We start from the raw sequence: 19,110 nt of genomic DNA, 5'->3' as shown, positions 1-19,110 counted from the left end.
GAGGGACCAGTTCCTCGTTGTACATTTGACGAGCGAGTTGACCAGAGCCAAGTTGTCAACTTCAGAAATGATTGTGCAGAATCAACGACAGTGTCGATATAGACGGCATAAAGAGGCAGCGGCTGAAGCCAACTGTCCGGCGAGAAAACAACGAGATTTGGAAGAAACCCTGGCAATGTCCTTGTAAATCTTTTCGGAACCTTTTCAAGCTTCACAAAATGTTTTCTGTTGCAGGAAGACCAGAATTGAACACAGTGTTTCAAAAGTGGCCTATCTAATATCCTTTACAGCTGCAATGATAACTCTCAGCTCCTATACTCAATGTACTGACCATTTGTTATGGATCAGGCCAGACCCCTCAAAACATTTCAAGAAAGTAGCCAGGACCCTAACTTGACGAGTTGTTTTAAGCAGGTTAAATGTGGATATTCCAGGATTGATGCAACTTCTCAAACCACTTGGTTTTAAACAAAACAGAATTTATTTAAAAGATTACTGAATTAAACACAAAGAAAAGGGAACAGAATACAGAATAACTTAACCTATCTGAAAACCCAACAGATTATCCCAACTTAGCGATGCTGTTCCAAATACTTGCGGCAAACCCCATAAACACCCCTTGGCAAAAAAAAGGAAATATCAAACCCAGGTTGTCACAGGAGAGATGTCGGAGAGAGAGGCAGGATGGAACACCATCTTCCATGGAGCTGTTTCTTTGATGAGCAGCCTCCAAACTGACTGACTGCTTTCTCGGAACAGCCAGATTGCTAAAACCCAAACCGAATCCAAACCAGAGAAAATATGAGCTGGGAGTAATGCTCACTCCTCTTTCATTATACAAGTTTTTTTTTAAACTTGAAAGCCTTTTTTTTCTGAGGCAGTATCTGTTAGCTATAATCAAGCTGGTCCTAAAGCCGATCCAAGCCAGACCTTTTGGCAACTCTGCCTCGTACAACACTTCTCAAAAAAGCCAAGGACAACACAACCTTGTTAAAGTAACAGCATCGTCACATAATAAAGGCAGGCATTTAAATGCCATCTTTACTATTCTATTTACCTGTGACTCAACTTTCAAGGAGCTTTGAACGTGCAGTCCAAAGTCTCTTTATTCGGCAACACTGTCCACTAGGTGTGTAAATCCTGTCCTGATTTGCCTTTCCAAAATGTAGCACCTCACATTTATCTAAATTAACCCCATCTGCCATTCAATGGCCCGTCTGCCCATCTGATTAAAGTCCCGTTGTACCCTCAGGTAACCCTCTTGACTGTTCACTACATTGCCAATTTTGGTGTCATCTTCCATGTCATGGCATTTTAGGTTCTCTACCACACTTTCGGGCAGTGAGTCCCAGACGCCATTCCTCTGGGTGCAAAGCTGGTTTTCCTCAAATCCCCATTAAATCTATGTCCCTTGATTATTGATCATTATTCCATCTATCTATTAGAGGAAAAGGTTTCTTTCTTTCTATTCCATCTATGCCCTTCATAATTTTATGTACCTCATTGCCTGCCCTAAGGAAACTTCCTTGGGTCTTACCATTCAACATGTACTCCACACAAATTGCATCCCCTTAGACTTTTCCGGATTAAATTCCATTTGACACTATTCAGCCTATCTGATCAGTACATCTACATTGTCCTTTGGCCTAAAGCTTTCTTTCTCGATATATACCGCATCACCAATTACATGTTACCTGTGAACTTACAGATCATACCTCATACATTCATGTCAAGAATACTATTGTACACAGCAAACATCAAAGGACCCAGCACTGAAATCTATGGAACACCACTGGAAGCAGGCTTCCAGTCACTTTGCCAATTAGGATCTAACTTGTCAAATTTCCCTGGACACCAAGGGATCAACTGCACTCCCCTCACCTACACAATTCAATGAAAACTGTTGGACATGATTTCCCTTACTAAGCCACGCTGACAATCCTCAACTCATCCACGCATGGTCAAGTGGAGATTAACTTTATCCCTCAGAATGGTTGCCTACAGACTCCCTAACACAATGTTATACTCGATGGCTGGCCTTTCGTTTCCTGGTTTACGTCAAAATGTATGGCACTGGAAAAACACAGTCGGTCTGCACCACACGTTTTGACTCTGATCTCCAGCATCTGCAGTCCTCACTTTCTCCTAGTTTTCTGGTTTCTCTCTAACATTATTCTTGAATAATGCTCCCAAGTTAGCTGTCGTCTAGACCTCTGGTGCCCCTCCTATGGCTAGAAAGGATTTGAAAATTAATGTCAGAGGCCCTACAATCTACTCCCTTGTTGCTCACAAAAAAACTGGAATGCATCTCGTTGACATTGAGGGATTTATTTACATTCAGGCCTGGTAAAACTTCAAATACTTCCTCTATCTCAGTGCTAATGTAGTTCTAGCTTTCACAGTGAAGCCTGAGAAAATGATGTGCAGGTCAGCCGAAATAGCTCAGTTGGGAGAGCGTTAGACTGAAGATCTAAAGGTCCCTGGTTCAATCCCGGGTTTCGGCATGTTTTGTCAGATCCCTGCATTTTGCTTTTTCTCTCCTGGAAGTCGTGAAACGATCCATTATTTTGTTTTTGCCATTTTCTCTTTGCCAAGTCCATTTTGAAGTACAGGTATTTAAGAAACAGAGTTTAGGTAAGGGTGCTTTGCGTGTGAAATGAACTTCCCAAGGCGGTATGCATGTGATAATCATAAGGTTTAAACGACATTGGGATGAGAGGGACATGGTGGGACTGGTTTAGTTTGGGATTACGGTCGGCATTGACTGAAACATGCCCCGAAGCCTGCACTGAAATTCATGGACACAAACATGAATTCCAGAACAGGTTTGATTCTGTGCTGTTATGGCTTTAAAATAAAAAAAAAGTTCGCTCGATGAAAGACAACGTAATTATAAATCATTACAAGCTTTCAGTTGGAATCGTTTCACCATTTGTCCTGCTGTTGCTCCTATTCATCACGATATTACTATTATCTTTTAGCACTGAAAACTAGCATCCTCCAAAAGGATTGCCCACCTGCCGAAACCCGGGATTGAACCAGGGACCTTTAGATCTTCAGTCTAACGCTCTCCCAACTGAGCTATTTCGGCTGACAAACATGGGCCTTTTCGCACTCTCTAATCAAGCTGAGCAGGGTGGTCATGCAGATTTTCTCATTGACATGCTATTTGTTTGAATGTTCCACAGAACTATAGAAGGGATACAGCACAGGACAGGACCATTTGGTCCGTCTTGTCTGTGCCTACCCAAACAAACCCTGATCTCCTTTCTAAACCGTTCTGTTTTTTTCGCGACCTTACATTCTTCTTTACAGAGGATGACAACATCATGAAGAGACTGAATAGAAACTGCAACAAACCCTCTCATACTGGAATAAATGCACTAATATTTCCCGTGCCCTGATCGACATGTATCTTATACAATCATTACTTTTCAGCCGACACAAAATGGCGTTTTTAAAAAGAAATTGCAGAAGATTTAATTGTAGTAAAACGTGTGCTTTGACCAGACAGCTATAAATAAACCGTCGAATGAATTGCAAAATTGCCAAAACGTATAACTTTAAGTAGCGGAAGGAAATCTCTTTAAAAACGATCCATTTCATAAGTTCTGCCTTTCACGTGGTCGGAGGGAAATGTTATGTCTCTTCCTATTGCAAGATAAATATTTCGCCTCAAAATTAAGGTTGAAATGCCTAAAAACAGTTGGTTAGAGATATAGCTAAAAATGGATTGCAGTGGGAGGAAAAAATACCAAAGAAACAGAAAGATTGCATCAAACAGTGTTTTCAAGTCATTCTCTCTTAAAACAAACCGTCCCTGGGTGGGCTCGAACCACCAACCTTTCGGTTAACAGCCGAACGCGCTAACCGATTGCGCCACAGAGACCTGCCCAATGATAACTTCCTATAATGAAGACAACAAATTCTGACAATCAGAACAGATCCAACTAACACTCATATAAAGAGAGCCAGCTAACATTTCGACTCGAGATGACTCTTCATTCGAGCTGTGACCAATAGGTATGGTTTATTTTGTGGGAAAGTGAGGACTGCAGATGCTGGAGATCAGAGCTGAAAATATGTTGCTGGAAAAGTGCAGCAGGTCAGGCAGCATCTAAGGAACAGGAGAATCGACGTTTCGGGCATAAGCCTGAAGAAGGGCTTATGCCCGAAACGTCGATTCTCCTGTTCCTTGGATACTGCCTGACCTTAAGACCATAAGACATAGGAGTGGAAGTAAGGCCATTCGGTCCATCGAGTCCACTCCGCCATTCAATCATGGCTGATGGGCACTTCAACTCCACTTACCCGCATTCTCCCCGTAGCACTTAATTCCCCGAGACAACAAGAATCTATCAATCTCTGCCTTGAAGACATTTAGCGTCCCGGCCTCCACTGCACTCTGTGGCAATGAATTCCACAGGCCCACCACTCTCTGATTGAAGAAATGCCTCCGCATTTCTGTTCTGAATTTACCCCCTCTAATTCTAAGGCTGTGTCCACGGGTCCTAGTCTCCTCACCTAATGGAAACAATTTCCTAGCATCCACACTTTCCAAGCCATGTGTTATCTTGTATGTCTCTATTAAGTCTCCCTTTAATCTTCTAAACTCCAATGAATATAATCCCAGGATCCTCAGCCGTTCCTCATATGTTAGACCTACCATTCAGGGATCATCTGTGTGAATCTCCGCTGGACACGTTCCAGTGCCAGTATGTCCTTCCTGAGGTGTGGGGACCAAAACTGGACACAGTACTCTAAATGGGGCCTAACCAGAGCTTTATAAAGTCTCAGTAGCACATCGCTGCTTTTATATTCCAACCCTCTTGAGATAAGTGACAACATCGCATTCGCTTTCTTAATCACAGACTCAACCTGCATGTTGACCTTTAGAGAATCCTCGGCTAGCACTCCCAGATCCCTTTGTACTTTGGCTTTACAAATTTTCTCACCGTTTAGAAAGTAGTCTGTGCTTTTATTCTTTTTGCCAAAGTGCAAGACCTCGCATTTGTTCACGTTGAATTCCATCAGCTATTTCCTGGACCACTCTCCCAAATTGTCTAGATCCTTCTGCAGCCTCCCCACTTCCCCAGTACTACCTGCCTGTCCACCTAACTTCGTATCATCTGCAAACTTTGCTAGAATTTCCCCAGTCCCTTCATCCAGATCATTAATATATAAAGTGAACAGCTGTGGCCCCAACACTGAACCCTGCGGGACACCACTCGTCACCGGCTGCCATTCTGAAAAAGAACCTTTTATCCCAACTCTCTGCCTTCTGTCAGACAGCTAATCCTCAATCCATCCCAGTAGCTCACCTCGAACACCATGGGCCCTCACCTTGCTCAGCAGCCTCCCGTGTGGCATCTTATCAAAGGCCTTTTGGAAGTCTAGATAGACCACATCCACTGGGTTTCCCTGGTCTAACCTACTTGTCACCTCTTCAAAGAATACCAACAGGTTTGTCAGGCATGACCTCCCCTTACTAAATCCATGTTGACTTGTTCTAATCAGACTTTGCTCTTCTAAGAATTTAGAAACGTCATCCTTAATGATGGATTCTAGAATTTTACCAACAACCGAGGTTAGGCTAATTGGCCTATAATTTTCTATCTTTTGTCTTGATCCTTTCTTGAACAATGGGGTTACAATAGCAATCTTCCAATCATCCGGGACTTTCCGTGACTCCAGTGACTCTTGAAAGATCTCAACCAATGCCCCCGCTATTTCCTCAGCCACCTCTCTCAGAACTGTATCCCATCGGGGCCAGGAGATTTATCAATTTTAAGACTTTTTAGCTTTTCTAGCACTATCTCTTTTGTAATGACAACCATACTCAACTCAGCCTCCTGAGTCCCTTTAATTGTTGGGATAATACTCATGTGAAAACTGACGCAAAGTACTTGTTAAGTTCTCCTGCTATTTCCTTATCTCCCATCACTAGGCTTCCAGCATCAGTTTGAAGTGGCCCAATGTCTACTTTTGTCTGTCGTTTGTTTCTTAAGTACTGAAAGAAACTTTTACTATCATTTCTAATATTACTGGCTAGCCTACCTTCATATTTGATCCTCTCCTTTCTTATTACTCTCTTTGTTATCCTCTGTTTGTTTTTGTAGCCTTTTCAATCTTCTGATTTCCTAGTGCTCTTGGCCACTTTATAGGATCTCTCTTTTTCTTTAATACATTTCCTGACTTCCTTTGTCAGCCATGGCTGTCTAATCCCTTCCTGGATAATCTTTCTTTTCTTGGGGATGAACCTCTGTGCAGTGTCCTCAATTATACCCACAAACTCCTGAAATTTTTTCCCTACTGTACTGTCTTCCCCGCCTCTGCTTCCAGTCTACTTTTGTCCGTTCCTCTCTCATGCCCTCATAATTACCTTTATTTAACTGTAACACCATTACATCCGATTTTGCCTTCTCCCTTTCAAACTCCAGACTGAACTCTACCATATTATGATTGCTGCTTCCTAAGGGTTCCCTTACTTTAAGATCTTTTATAAAGTCTGGTTCATTGCAAAGCACTAGGTCCAGAATAGCCTGCTCCCTTGTGGGGTCCATGACAAGCTGTTCCAAAAAGCCATCCTGTAAGCATTCCATTAATTCCCTTTCTTTGGATCCACTGGCAACATTATTTACCCAGTCCACCTGCATATTGAAGTCTCCCATGATCACTGTGACCTTGCCTTTCTGACATGCCTTCTCTATTTTCCGGTACTTGTTGCGACCCTGGTCCTGACCACTGTTAGGAGGTCTGTATACAACTCCAGTTATGTTTTTTTTGCCTTTGTGGTTCCTCAATTCCACCCACACAGACTCCACATCATCTGACGCTATGTCATTCAGTGCCATAGATTTAATATTGTTCTTAACTAACAAGGCAACCCCACCCCCTCTGCCGACCTCCCTGTCTTTTCGCTAAGTTGAAAATCCTTGGAGGTTTAACTGCCAGTCCTGACCCCCCTGTAACCAAGTCTCTGTGATGCCTACCTGCTGCACTTTTCCAGCAACACATTTTCAGCTCTGGTTTATTGTGTGGCCTGCTGTCATAAGTTGACCAGAATTGAACAGAGTAGAAACATATGGCACAGGAAGAAGCCAATCAGCCACCTTGATTAAACTATCTCATCTAATGCCAGTTTCCTCAGCCTTTTAAATTAAATTGAATATCCATTGCTTTTCAACATGCATTTCACAATAGCTAACATTTGCCAGTCTTGGCAACATCCTAGTGAATCTCCTCTATATCATTTCTATGGTGTGATTGTATCCCTTCTGTAGGTGACCAAATGATGTACTTTAGCTGTGCCTTAAGTTTTAAAATTTCATGCTTGAACTTATTCTAGGGATATATTGTATTATATAGTAAAATGAAAGAAAGTATCCCATATCCTTAATCACCTTCTCTACTCCAGAATCAAACACAGAGAATGCTGAAGAAACTCAGCATCTGTGGAGAGAGAAACAGAGTTAAGGTTTTGAATTTGGACATGTTCTTCAACTTATCTATATGTTTGCTTCAGATTTCCAATATCTGGAGTATTTTGCTTTTATTCTACACTCCTGGTGAGGCCACAGCAATGCTTATTATTGCCACTTCTTGGTGTATGTGTTCAATCCCTTTGCTTATATGTCAAGAGTGTGGTGCTGGAAAGGCAAAGTAGGTCAAGCAGTATCCGACGAGCAGGAGAATCGATGTTTCGGGCGTAAGCCCTTCCTGCTGAAAGGTTTGTGCCTAAAATGTTGATTCTCCTGCTCATTGGATGTGGCCTGACCTACTGTGCTTTGGAACACAACACTCTGCTTTCCAGCATCTGCAGTCCTCACTTTCTCCTTTGTTTATATGCCCAAGATTTGATTAGTTTGCCTCTCTGACCATAAACACTCAAATTGCAGGAATGAACATTAAGGAAGGAATCAGGATACTAACTCCTACTACTTTCTGCTACACATTATGTAGCTGATTAGCACCAGGGAGCTCAAACTTCATAGATATGTATACTCCCTACACTGCCAGGATAACACTGGTAAATTGTCACCTGTTCGTAATAAGCTGCATATCTGTCCCATTCCCACACTTTTATATGGCTCTGGCACTCTCTGGTGTTCTAAGTTGGGAATGCAGCATAAACAATTCCAGCTACTGGAGCAGTGCTTGCCACAGTAACATAATTTGGCTATATGTAGTCAGAAAATAATGGACACTTGGAACTGAAATGCATAAATTTAAAGAATGATGACAGAATAAAAATCATCGACTGGCTTAATACTCAAAGGAAGAGCAAAGAAGTTATGATGGAATTGTACATATGTTAATTAGGCCAAAGCTGCAGTACTGAGTGCATTTTTGGTCACCGTACTACAGGAAGGATGTGGGTATGGCAGTATCAGTTAACATTTTGAGTCAGGAATGACTTCAGAATTGAAAGGGTTGTAAATTTTTTAAAAATATACTTTTGATGAAGATGGAGGAAGGGCAAGGGAAACATACAGAGGCCCAGTACAAAAGACAATAGAATTAATTATGGTGAAAGAGAAATAGAATTGTAAAATGAGTGTAAACTATTATGTGAAAAGGGAAAAATGGATTTTCTCTACCAAGAACAAAGTAAATCAAAACAGAAACAGAACAAGGTCGTGTGTGTGTGCGTGTGTATATATGCATGCATGTGGATGCGTATGGATGCATATGGAGAGGAGGGAGAGAAAAATTGAACCAACATATGGTAAGCCTTTGTGAAGTTCAACATTGAGCCTTAGAGGCTGTAAAGCGCCTAAGCAGAAAATGAGATGTTGCTCCTTGAGTTTGTGTTTGGCTTCATTGAAAGATTACAGCTGGCAAGAATTCCATCCCATTCTCCTAGTTTATCTGTATCTGTCAGATCTATTTCAATGTCACCTTCCATTAGGGTACTTCCAATATGCTTTTCTTTTTCCTCAACAGAGAAATTCCCCCTTATGGTGGTTGACAGGACCCTCAGCTGTGTCCAAACCATATTCTGCACTTCTGCCCTCACCTTTCCCCTCCATCCCAATGATACCATTCAAGTTAACTTCATTTGTTACCACACTAACCTCCGCATTCTAAGGATCATCCTCCATAATTTTTGCCACCTCCAACAAGATGCCATCACCAAACACATCTTCCCCGCTCCTTCACTTTCAGTATTTCAGAGACCATTTTCTCTTTGACATCGTGGCTTACTCCTCCATTATACCTAACATTTTCTAATTCAACTATGGCATCTTCCAATGCAATTGCAGAAGGTGTAGCAATTGCCTACTCATCTCCTTAATCCTCACTCTGCAAGACCCCAACACAAACCTTCTAGGTGAAGCAGCATTTTATTAGTGTTTCCTTTAATCAAGTTTACTCTATTCACTGCTCACAGTGCATTCTCCTTTGCATTGGTGAGACCAAACACAAACTAGATGATTGTTTTGTAGGACACCAGTTTTGTACATGGGAGGACACCAGTCTTGCAGTTGCTTGTCATTTCAATAAACCAGATTGCTCTTATATTAACGCTGCCCCCCAATCTCACCCACTTCCCCACCTATCTCTCCACATCTTCATCCCACCTATCCCACCCACAGCATCACCCCAGTTCTCAACCTTACCCCAGTTCCCCAACTATCCTCCCCATCCTCACATTTCCCCATTTATCTCCCCATCATCACCTATCACTCCCAACCCAACTCCACTTCACCAACCTCATCTCACTTCCACACCCATCTCTCCATCCACATCTTGTATATTCACCCCACCTGTCTTCCCCATCATCACCTCACTTCTTCAACTACACAATCGACCTCAGCCACTCTTCATCAGCTCTATCTCCATCCCTCACAATCTCACCTCACTTCACTTCCCCACCTCCTATCCCTACAAGCATCACTTAATTTCTGATCTATTCCCCATCCAATTTCATCTCATTTCCCCGCACTTTCCCAAATGATTGCCCCCAACCGTACCACTTCCAGCTCACAATCTCCCTTATTCCCTATCTACCATTCTTTCTGTTCCCCATCAATCTCCAATCTCACTCCAATTCCCGTCTATCCACCTCCACACAATTTCCCACCCATCCTCCCCTATCATTCCCCACTTATCTTCCCCTCCTCCTCCATTCCCCACCTATCCACCCCTCCACTTCCCATTCTCCCTTTCCCTACTTATCCTTATCCCCTTCCCCACCTATCCTTGCCTCCTCCTATCCCCTATCCTTACCCCTTCCCCACCTACTCTTGCCTCCTCCTACTCCCATCCTTACCCCCTTCCCCACCTATCCTATCCCACATCTCCACCTATCCTTGCCTCCTCCTACTCCACATCTTTACCCCCTTCTCCACCAACCTATCTCACATCTCCACCTATCCTTGCCTCCTCCTACTCCCCATCTTTACCCCCTTCCCCACCTATCTTATCCCATATCCCCACCTATCCTCTGCCTCCCTCCCCAATGAATTCATCCCTTGATCCCAGGGGAAGGGGCGGGGCGTGGCGACGTTGGCGTGAGGAGACGTGATGACGTGTCCCGGAGGTTTGCTCCGTGTCGCTCGCGAGCTCAAGTTTGAAAATAACGGCCGCAGGTGGAGCGGGTAGAATGGGGGGAGGGGCAGAGAGAGGGGTACACTGAGGAAAAAGGGGGAGGTGGGGAGGCAAAAGGATCCGCTTACCGGGACCAAGCTGGGAGTTGGGGGCTGGGGAACCTGTCAAATGTTTGCTGGCTGAAGATGTCGCAGAAGGACAGTGTGTGCTCGCGATCTTATTTCGTGGTTGTCATGGTGTTTGTCCACGTTTACATCCTCAATGTGATGGCCTTGCTGCTGTACGTCTACTACACAAGCGAGAGCGCGCACTCGCCCACCGACAGCGGCGCGCTCCCGCCAAGCGGTCAAGGCGCGGCCCCGCCGCAAGGACAACACCTCTCGCCACCAGCGCCATCACCGGAACCGGTCTCGAAGCAGCAACATGATACGGTGCTCGGCCGCCTGCGCCGGCTGGAGGGCATCAAGGTACGGGGGGGGGCGGGGCAGCCTGGAGGAGAACGCGTGCGCAGAAGGCGCGGGGCCAGAGTCAGGGGCTCCAGAGGTTGGAGTTGGGAGAGGGGTAGTTCTGGAGTTGAGGGGGGAGAGGCAGCTCCAGAATTTGGCGGAAGACTGGGGGAGGGAGGTCCAGAGTTTGGAGGAAGGAGGTACAGAATTTGGGGTGGGGGCGAAGGAGAGGGAGGTTCAGGGTTGGGGGGGCGGTGGTGGGGGGAGAAGGAGGGCTAGGGTTTGGTGGGGGGGGAGAAGGAGGGCTAGGGTTTGGTGGGGGGGGGGAGAAGGAGGGTTAGGGTTTGGTGGGGGGGGGGAGAAGGAGGGTTAGGGTTTGGTGGGGGGGGAGAAGGAGGGTTAGGGTTTGGTGGGGGGGGGAGAAGGAGGGTTAGGGTTTGGTGGGGGGGGGGAGAAGGAGGGTTAGGGTTTGGTGGGGGGGGGAGAAGGAGGGTTAGGGTTTGGTGGGGGGGGGAGAAGGAGGGTTAGGGTTTGGTGGGGGGGGGAGAAGGAGGGTTAGGGTTTGGTGGGGGGGGGGAGAAGGAGGGTTAGGGTTTGGTGGGGGGGGGGAGAAGGAGGGTTAGGGTTTGGTGGGGGGGGGGGGAGAAGGAGGGTTAGGGTTTGGTGGGGGGGGGGGGAGAAGGAGGGTTAGGGTTTGGTGGGGGGGGGGGGAGAAGGAGGGTTAGGGTTTGGTGGGGGGGGGGAGAGGAGGGGGGTTTGGGGGGGTGGGTAAGAAGGAGAGGGAGGTCCAAGGTTTGGGGCTGGTGGGGGAAAGGTGAGGGACGTCCAGGGTTTATAGAACATTTTTTAGAACATTAGAACATTACAGCTCAGTACAGGCCCTTCAGCCCTCGATGTTGCACCGACCTGTCATACCAATCTGAAGCCCATCTAACCTACGCTATTCCACGTACGTCCATATACTTGTCCAGTGACGACTTAAATGTATTTAAAGTTGGCGAATCTACTACCATTGTAGGCAAAGTATTGTATACCCTTACTACTCTGAGTAAAGAAACTACCTCTGACATCTGTCCTATATCTATCACCCCTCATTTTAAAGCTATGCCCCTTCGTGCTCGCCGTCACCATACTTGGAAAAAGGCTTTCCCTGTCCACCCTCTTATATGTCTCTATTAAGTCACCTCTCAACCTTCTTCTCTATAATGAAAACAGCCTCCAGTCCCTCAGCCTTTCCTCGTATGACCTTCCCTCCATACCAGGCAACATCCAAGTAAATCTCCTCTGCACCCTTTCCAAAGCTTCCACATCCTTCTTATAATGTGGTGACCAGAACTGTACATAATACTCCAAGTGCGGCCGCACCAGAGTTTTGTACAACTGTAGCATAACCTCATGGTTCCTGAACTCGATCCCTCTATTAATAAAAGCTAAAGCACTATGCCTTCTTAACCCTGTCAACCTGGGTGGCAACTTTCAAGGATCTGTGTACATGGACATCGCGATCTCACTGCTCATCTACACGACCAAGAATCTTACCATTAGCCCAGTACTTTGCATTCCGGTTACTCCGACCAAAGTGAATCACCTCACACTTGTCCGCAATAAACTCCATTTGTCACATCTCAGCCCAGCTCTGCAGCTGATCTATGTCTCTCTGTGACCTACAACACCCTTCGTCACTATCCACAACTCCACCGACCTTAGTGTCGTCTGCAAGTTTACTAACCCTCGCTTCTATGCCCTCATCCAGGTCGTTTATAAAAATGACGAACAGCAGTGGACCCAACACCGACCCTTGCGGTACACCACTAGTAACTGGACTCCAGGATGAACATTTCCCATCAACCACCACCCTCTGTCTTTTAGCAAGCCAATTACTGATCCAAATTGCTATATCTCCCACAATCCCATTCCTCCGCATTTTGTACAAGAGCTTACTGTGGGGAACCTCATCGAACGCCTTGCTGAAATCCATATATACTACATCAACCGGTTACTCTCATCTACTTGTTTGGTCACCTCAAAGAACTCAATAAGGTTTATGAGGCATGACCTACCCTTCACAAAACCGTGCTGACTCTGCCTAATCAAATTATTCTTTTCTAGATGATTATAAATCCTATCTCTTATAACCTTTTCCAACACTTTACCAACAACAGAAGTAAGGCTTACTGATCTATAATTACCAGGGTTGTCTCTACTCCCCTTCTTGAACTGGGGAACCACATTTGCTATCTTCCAGTCTTCTGGTACTATTTCTGTAGACAATGATGATTTAAAGATCAATCCAAAAGCTTGGCAATCTCCTCCTTGGCTTCCCAGAGGTTCCTAGGATAAACCCCATCCGGCCCAGGGGACTTATCTATTGGGGAGGGTGTGGGGGGGGAAATGGGGAGGGAGGTCCAGACTTTGGGGGTGCGTGGGGGAAAAGGGGGGAGGGACCAGATTTTGGAGGAGAGGGGGGTGGGGGGTGGGGGGGGGGGAAGAGGAGAGAGAAGGGGGAGTTGAAGTGTTGGTGAGGCTGGACCAGTGGGGGAAGCGAATGAGTGGCAGGACTAGAGTGGTAGTTGGGCATGGAGAAGAGTTGAGGTTTGGGGGGGATGGTAAGGGGGCAGTTAGTTTTGGGTCAGAGAGGGGGCTGTTGGGGACTGGAGAGCTGTGCTAGAAGTTGGGATTGGTTGGGGTTAGGGGGCAGAGGTGGATGGGTACAGGATGGAGAAGGGGGAATTGGTGAAGGAGGGAGAAGGGGAATGGTGGGAGGAGAGGTGATGTGGATGGAGGAGAGGAGTGTGGCAGAGGGACAAAGGGGTGGGTGGGGTGGCGTGGCGAGACGTGTGCAGTGGGAGAGTGTGGAAGGGATGGGTGAGGAGAGGGACAGAAGAGAAGGGACTTGGGCTGTTGGGAGTAAGTGGCAGTGTGGAAGAGGGTCAGGGTGATGCAATAGGGAGCTGCATAGAAGTGGGTAGGATAAGAGTATATAAATGCGGTGTATGTGTGAGGCATTTGTGTGGTGTAGGGACAATGGAACAGAAGAGGTCAGAGGCTAATTAGAGTATTGGGAAAGTTGAACTGAATGGGCAGAGGAATGGGAGAGGAGCTATGATGGGGCCTAAAGAGAGGTGGAGGGGCTAGAGTTGGGGAGGTTTGGAGAATGAGCAGAAGGTAGAGCAGCTCGGGTGGAGATGGGGACAGGCCCAGAGAGGTATCGGGGTCAAAGGAGATGTGAAGGGTCCAGTGGTGTGTGGTTCTGAAGTGGGGAGATACCGAGGTTATGGAGGAGTAGTGGGACGTGAAATGGTTTGGCTCAGGGAGTCTGGTTCATGTAGACTGGAAAAGTATGAAGGTGTGGGGTTAACTTGAAGTGACTGGAGACGGTTGGCAGGGGAAATAAACCACAGGAAGAGTAAAATACACTGAACTAGGTGTAGTAATAAATACAAACAGCATTGTAGATGTGCAGAGAGCAGAGAAAGTGGGATATGCATGATATAATACAGTATGGGTATTTTGCGAACAGCTTCATGAAATGGGCATACAGGTGGTAGGTGAAATTTAATGCAGAAAGGTGTGAAGTGATGCATTTCACAACGAACAATGAGAAGGTATAGACAAAATGGTACAATCTTAAAGGGAAATGATGCAAGCTAGGATTTGACAGGTGCAGATGTTTGCAGGTGGTTTGCCAAATTAGTAGGCCTGCTTAAAACAAAGTGCTGAATTTTTGGCTTTATTAATAGAGGTATTGAGTACAAGAGCAAGAAAGTTTAACCCTAATTATTGATTTATAAATCATTGGCTAAATCCAGTTGGAGCATTGTGTTCAGTGTGGCACCACACTTTAGGAAGGATATTGTGACATTGATCGATGAGCAGGTGTTCCAGAGTGGTACCATCCATGAGTGATAGGAAAAATTTCAGGGTTGTGCAATCTTGTGTTAGAGTATGAAAAAGAACAGTGAAGCCTGCATTTCTATTTGTTATTGGGAGGAGGATGAAGAAAAAATGTGTAAAAGCATATTTGGAGTTTAGGCAAAACATGAAAGGAAAGTTCAGAGGAGTGATCACCATAGTTACGAGTATTGATACAGTTATAAATAAGAAATGGTGGAGTAAGAAGTTGTGAATTTGCTGTGAGAGAAGGATCACTCGTGAGCTTTTCCCCTACTGTCTTTGTCAGAATGTAAGGAAGGTGTCAGAGGGATCCTAGTGTGCCTATGATATGAGAAGGTCACTAATTGAAAAGCTCATCACTTTTGCACCTTTTAAAATGCTTCTTAATGTGAACAGTTAGTGTAAGGGCATATTTATTTTGTTACTTTGGTTATCAGTCACTGCTCTGAAGCTCTAATTTACATTCTTAATGTTAATTTTTTGTCACTTCATATAATGTAACCTTTCTTTCTTTGCAGGTTGGCCACAGGCAAAAGGTGGATCTGGTCCCTAACAAAATACACTACCTGAAAACTCTGAGCCTAAAACCACTTCTGTTTGGTAAGGGTCTGAATGGAGCTTTTAATTGTCTTGGACAATTAGAATTTGAATCTTTGTTTTATTGTGTTTGAATCCAGAAAAAAAGAAAGCTTTTACAATGATAACAATTGGAGGTCTTGTTATCATTGGGTTAGTGCCTTGAAAATCCAGTTTTGTTTTGTTGTCTTTCATTACAGGCACTTGGGACTAGAATAATAATGTCCTGATGCCACTGATGAAAAACCTTCCTATGTCCAAATACAACTCATCACCTGAGATGTATGAATTACACACTGGGGTAGCATTTCAAATTCACTGTATTGGCAAGAAAGGCAATAGCGGTAGTAATGTAGAATTAGCCTTAGTTTTTGTCTCACTTTAAATGAGAAATTTTAATCACTGGCAAATTTTTAATATGAAACAAGCTGAATATATCACCTGTAGCACTTTTGCTTTTAGTTCTACTTTTTTTCCCTTTGTCCGGAAGACACAATACTATTATAATTTTTGACTAGAAGCACAACAGTAAGGAAAACTTATAATCTCTTTAAAGCTCTACAGTGTCTGTAATTGCTTTTCAGAATATTCAAAAGTTTTTTTTATAGTGTTTATATCAAATATAATAGGATCAGTAGAAATATTCCTAGAGAACAACAAAAAAACTCGTCCATATGACCTGGTAACTCCTTGATATAGAAGCAATATCAACAGGAAAGCGGTTAAGATACAAAAGACCTATGGGCATAGACAAGGAAGAGCCACAACAGGAAAAAACAGAGAAGGAACATTAGCAAGGAGCTGTGGGTAATAACAGTGAATTAGATAGGTTTAGATTATTCTTCGGTTTTGCCACAGCAGACTTGACCATTTAACAAGAATTACTTGGAGTTGGATAAAGGAGTCTCTGGGAATCTGTGTAATTAAGATTAATGCAACTTTAAGGAGGTCTCTCGGAGTGTGCAGTTTGTGTCGCAACTGATTCCATGGAACTTAAGCTACCATTGCCCATATTGGAGGCCAGCTTGGAAAATCTGAGAGACTACTTGTGTCACATTTGTGCAGGAACTAATAAGAACAGTCATGAGATTATCCTTCTACCTCCAATTCCATGTATAATTTATGGATCTTTGACTCTAATTTACTGTTGAAATCATCAGAGAAAATCAAAATTAGGCAATTCTGCCCATGATGTCAGCTCTGCCATTCATTGAGATTGTGGCTGATCTGATATTCTTCAAATCCACTTTTCCCCATAACCCTTGATTCCCTTACTAAGTAAAAAATCTGTCTATCTCAGTCTTCAATATATTTAATGAATCAGCCTTAACAGTTCTCTGTGGTAAAGAATTCCAAAGATCACAGCCCGCTCATCCTCCTTATGTCTGTCTTAAATATGTGAACCTTTTTTCTAAGATCATGCCCTCTGATCTTAGACTCTCCTACAAGAAATAAATTTTCCACATGTACTCTGTCAATTCTCCCTGCTGGATCAAATGGGTCCAATGTACTAATTCTGCTCCTGTGTTTTATGATCTCATGCTCTCTCTGAGTTCTCCTTAGGCACAAGAAGACCTTAACCCTGACACAGGGCAAGTAGAGAATAATACCTATCTCCCTTGGCATACTGTCCCCTCTCACAGCTACATTCCAATTTCCTTCCCACATTTGAATGGCTCCCTTGCCAAGGTATCCTGTTCAGTTTGCTTGTCTTCCTTGCAGACCATGCTCTTGTCCACACAGTTTGCAAGAGCCTTGTAATTGTTGGGCACTTGCAGGGTTGGGGCTCCTCCATTTTAACCCCTTGCCTCAACAGCAGTTGCATCCTCCTTTCATTAACCACAGACCAATTTTGAATTACCTAATCTAATTATCTAACTTCTTGCTCTGGAAAGTTACTTCTTACAATAAAAAGTATGGTAAAATCACCATATTGCCAGAGGACCATAGGCCTACTCTGTCACTAGAGAGTGACTACTGGTGGTGGTTTACTTTGAGGGTCACTATGCCTCAAGCAAGTGGAGAAGTAGATAAGGACAGTCCTTCATGGTAACCTCAGATAGTGGAGGAATTGAACCCATGCTGTTGCCACCGCTTTGCATCACAACGCATCCATTTTGAATTGGGTTGGAAGCTTGTTGATAATTTCTTCATTTGTGGCTGATTGTCATCTTGGTTAATTTAGTTTAATTTATTTGTTCACAAGATAAGGCCTTTGCTAGCTTGGTTAGCATTTATTGACCATTTGCCCTTGATGGTTTTGAACAATCTTCTTGAACACTTAATTTCATGTAGTGTTAGGAAGGAAATTTCAGGATTTTGACCTAGTGGTTCTGTCATAAGGATTGTAACAATACTGCTGATGTAAGGTTTTAATGATGTGATGCTCATAGCATATGGATTAAAAAAATTGACAGGTTATATGACATTGGGTAGCATCATACTTGAGCCTGCTCCAGTTCTTGTTATAGAGTCATAGGGATGTACAGCATGGAAACAGACCCTTCAGTCCAACCCGTTCATGCCAACCAGATATCCCAACCCGATCTAGTCCCACCTGCCAGCACCCGGCCCATATCCCTCCAAACCCTTCCTAGTCATATACCTTTCCAAATGCCTCTTAAATGTTGCAATTGTACCAGCCTCCACCATTTCCTCTGGCAGCTCATTCCATACACGTACCATCCTCTGCGTGAAAAGGTTGCCCCTTAGGTGTCTCTTATATCTTTCCTCTCTCACCCTAAACCTATGCCCTCTAGTTCTGGACTCCCCAACCCCAGGGAAAAGACTTTGTCTATTTATCCTATCTATGCCCCTTATAATTTTATAAACCTCTATAAAATCACCCCTCAGCCTCCGACACTCCAGAGAAAACAGCCCCAGCCTGTTCACCCTCTCCCTGAAGCTCAGATCCTCCAACCCTAGCAGCATCCTTGTAAATCTTTTCTGAACCCTTTCAAGTTTCACAACATCTTTCTGATAGGAAGGAGACCAGAATTGGCCGCAATATTCCAACAGTGGCCTAACCAATGTCCTGTACAGCCGCAACATGACTTCCCAACCCCTGTACTCAATACTCTTGACCAATAAAGGAAAGCATACCAAACGCCTTCTTCACTATCCTATCTACCTGCGACTCCACTTTCAAGGAGCTATGAACCTGCACTATAAGGTCTCTTTGTTTAGCAACACTCCCTAGGACCTTACCATTAAGTGTATAAGTCCTGCTGAGATTTGCTTTCCCAAAATGCAGCACCTCGCATTTATCTGAATTAAACGCCACCTGCCACTTCTCAGCCCATTAGCCCATCTTGTCCAGATCCTGTTGTAATCTGAGGTAACCCTCTTTGCTGTCCACTACACCTCCAATTTTGGTGTCATCTGCAAATTTACTAACTGTACCTCTTATGCTCGCTTCCAAATCATTTATGTAAATGACAAGAAGTATGGGCCCAGCACCAATCCTTGTGGCACTCCACTGGTCACAGGCCTCCAGTCTGAAAAACAACCCTCCACCACCATCCTCTGTCTTCTACCTTTGAGCCAGTTCTGTATCCAAATGGCTAATTCTCCCTGTATTTCATGAGATCTGACCTTGCTAATCAGTCTCTCATGGGGAACCTTGTCAAACGCCTTACTG

General features: G+C 44.3%; 1 protein-coding gene and 3 non-coding genes across 5 annotated transcripts in view; 2 read left to right on the top strand and 2 right to left on the bottom strand.

Moving 5' to 3' along the window:
* Positions 1 to 2,431: 2,431 nt before the first annotated feature.
* trnaf-gaa (transfer RNA phenylalanine (anticodon GAA)) lies at positions 2,432 to 2,504 on the top strand. Its single transcript has one exon. It is a non-coding gene; the product is annotated as a tRNA-Phe (tRNA).
* A 514-nt stretch (positions 2,505 to 3,018) lies between these two features.
* On the bottom strand, positions 3,019 to 3,091 carry trnaf-gaa (transfer RNA phenylalanine (anticodon GAA)). The gene has a single exon. It is a non-coding gene; the product is annotated as a tRNA-Phe (tRNA).
* Positions 3,092 to 3,815: 724 nt separating this feature from the next.
* On the bottom strand, positions 3,816 to 3,889 carry trnan-guu (transfer RNA asparagine (anticodon GUU)). Its single transcript has one exon. It is a non-coding gene; the product is annotated as a tRNA-Asn (tRNA).
* A 6,774-nt stretch (positions 3,890 to 10,663) lies between these two features.
* Positions 10,664 to 19,110, top strand: part of p4htmb (prolyl 4-hydroxylase, transmembrane b) — a 70,367-nt gene continuing 61,920 nt past the window's right edge. For both annotated transcript variants that reach the window (XM_072581832.1, XM_072581831.1), the window contains exons 1-2: positions 10,664 to 11,021; positions 15,413 to 15,494. In XM_072581832.1, coding sequence (XP_072437933.1) covers positions 10,740 to 11,021; positions 15,413 to 15,494 — 364 coding nt within the window. In that variant the 5' untranslated portion in view covers positions 10,664 to 10,739. The remainder of the gene's footprint in view (positions 11,022 to 15,412; positions 15,495 to 19,110) is intronic.

Source organism: Chiloscyllium punctatum, chromosome 12 (genome assembly GCF_047496795.1).
Source record: "Chiloscyllium punctatum isolate Juve2018m chromosome 12, sChiPun1.3, whole genome shotgun sequence".
In the NCBI taxonomy this organism is placed as follows: Eukaryota; Metazoa; Chordata; class Chondrichthyes; order Orectolobiformes; family Hemiscylliidae; genus Chiloscyllium; species Chiloscyllium punctatum.
The sequence above is the reverse complement of the archived record's forward strand: the minus strand, read 5'-3'. Positions and strand labels throughout refer to the sequence as shown.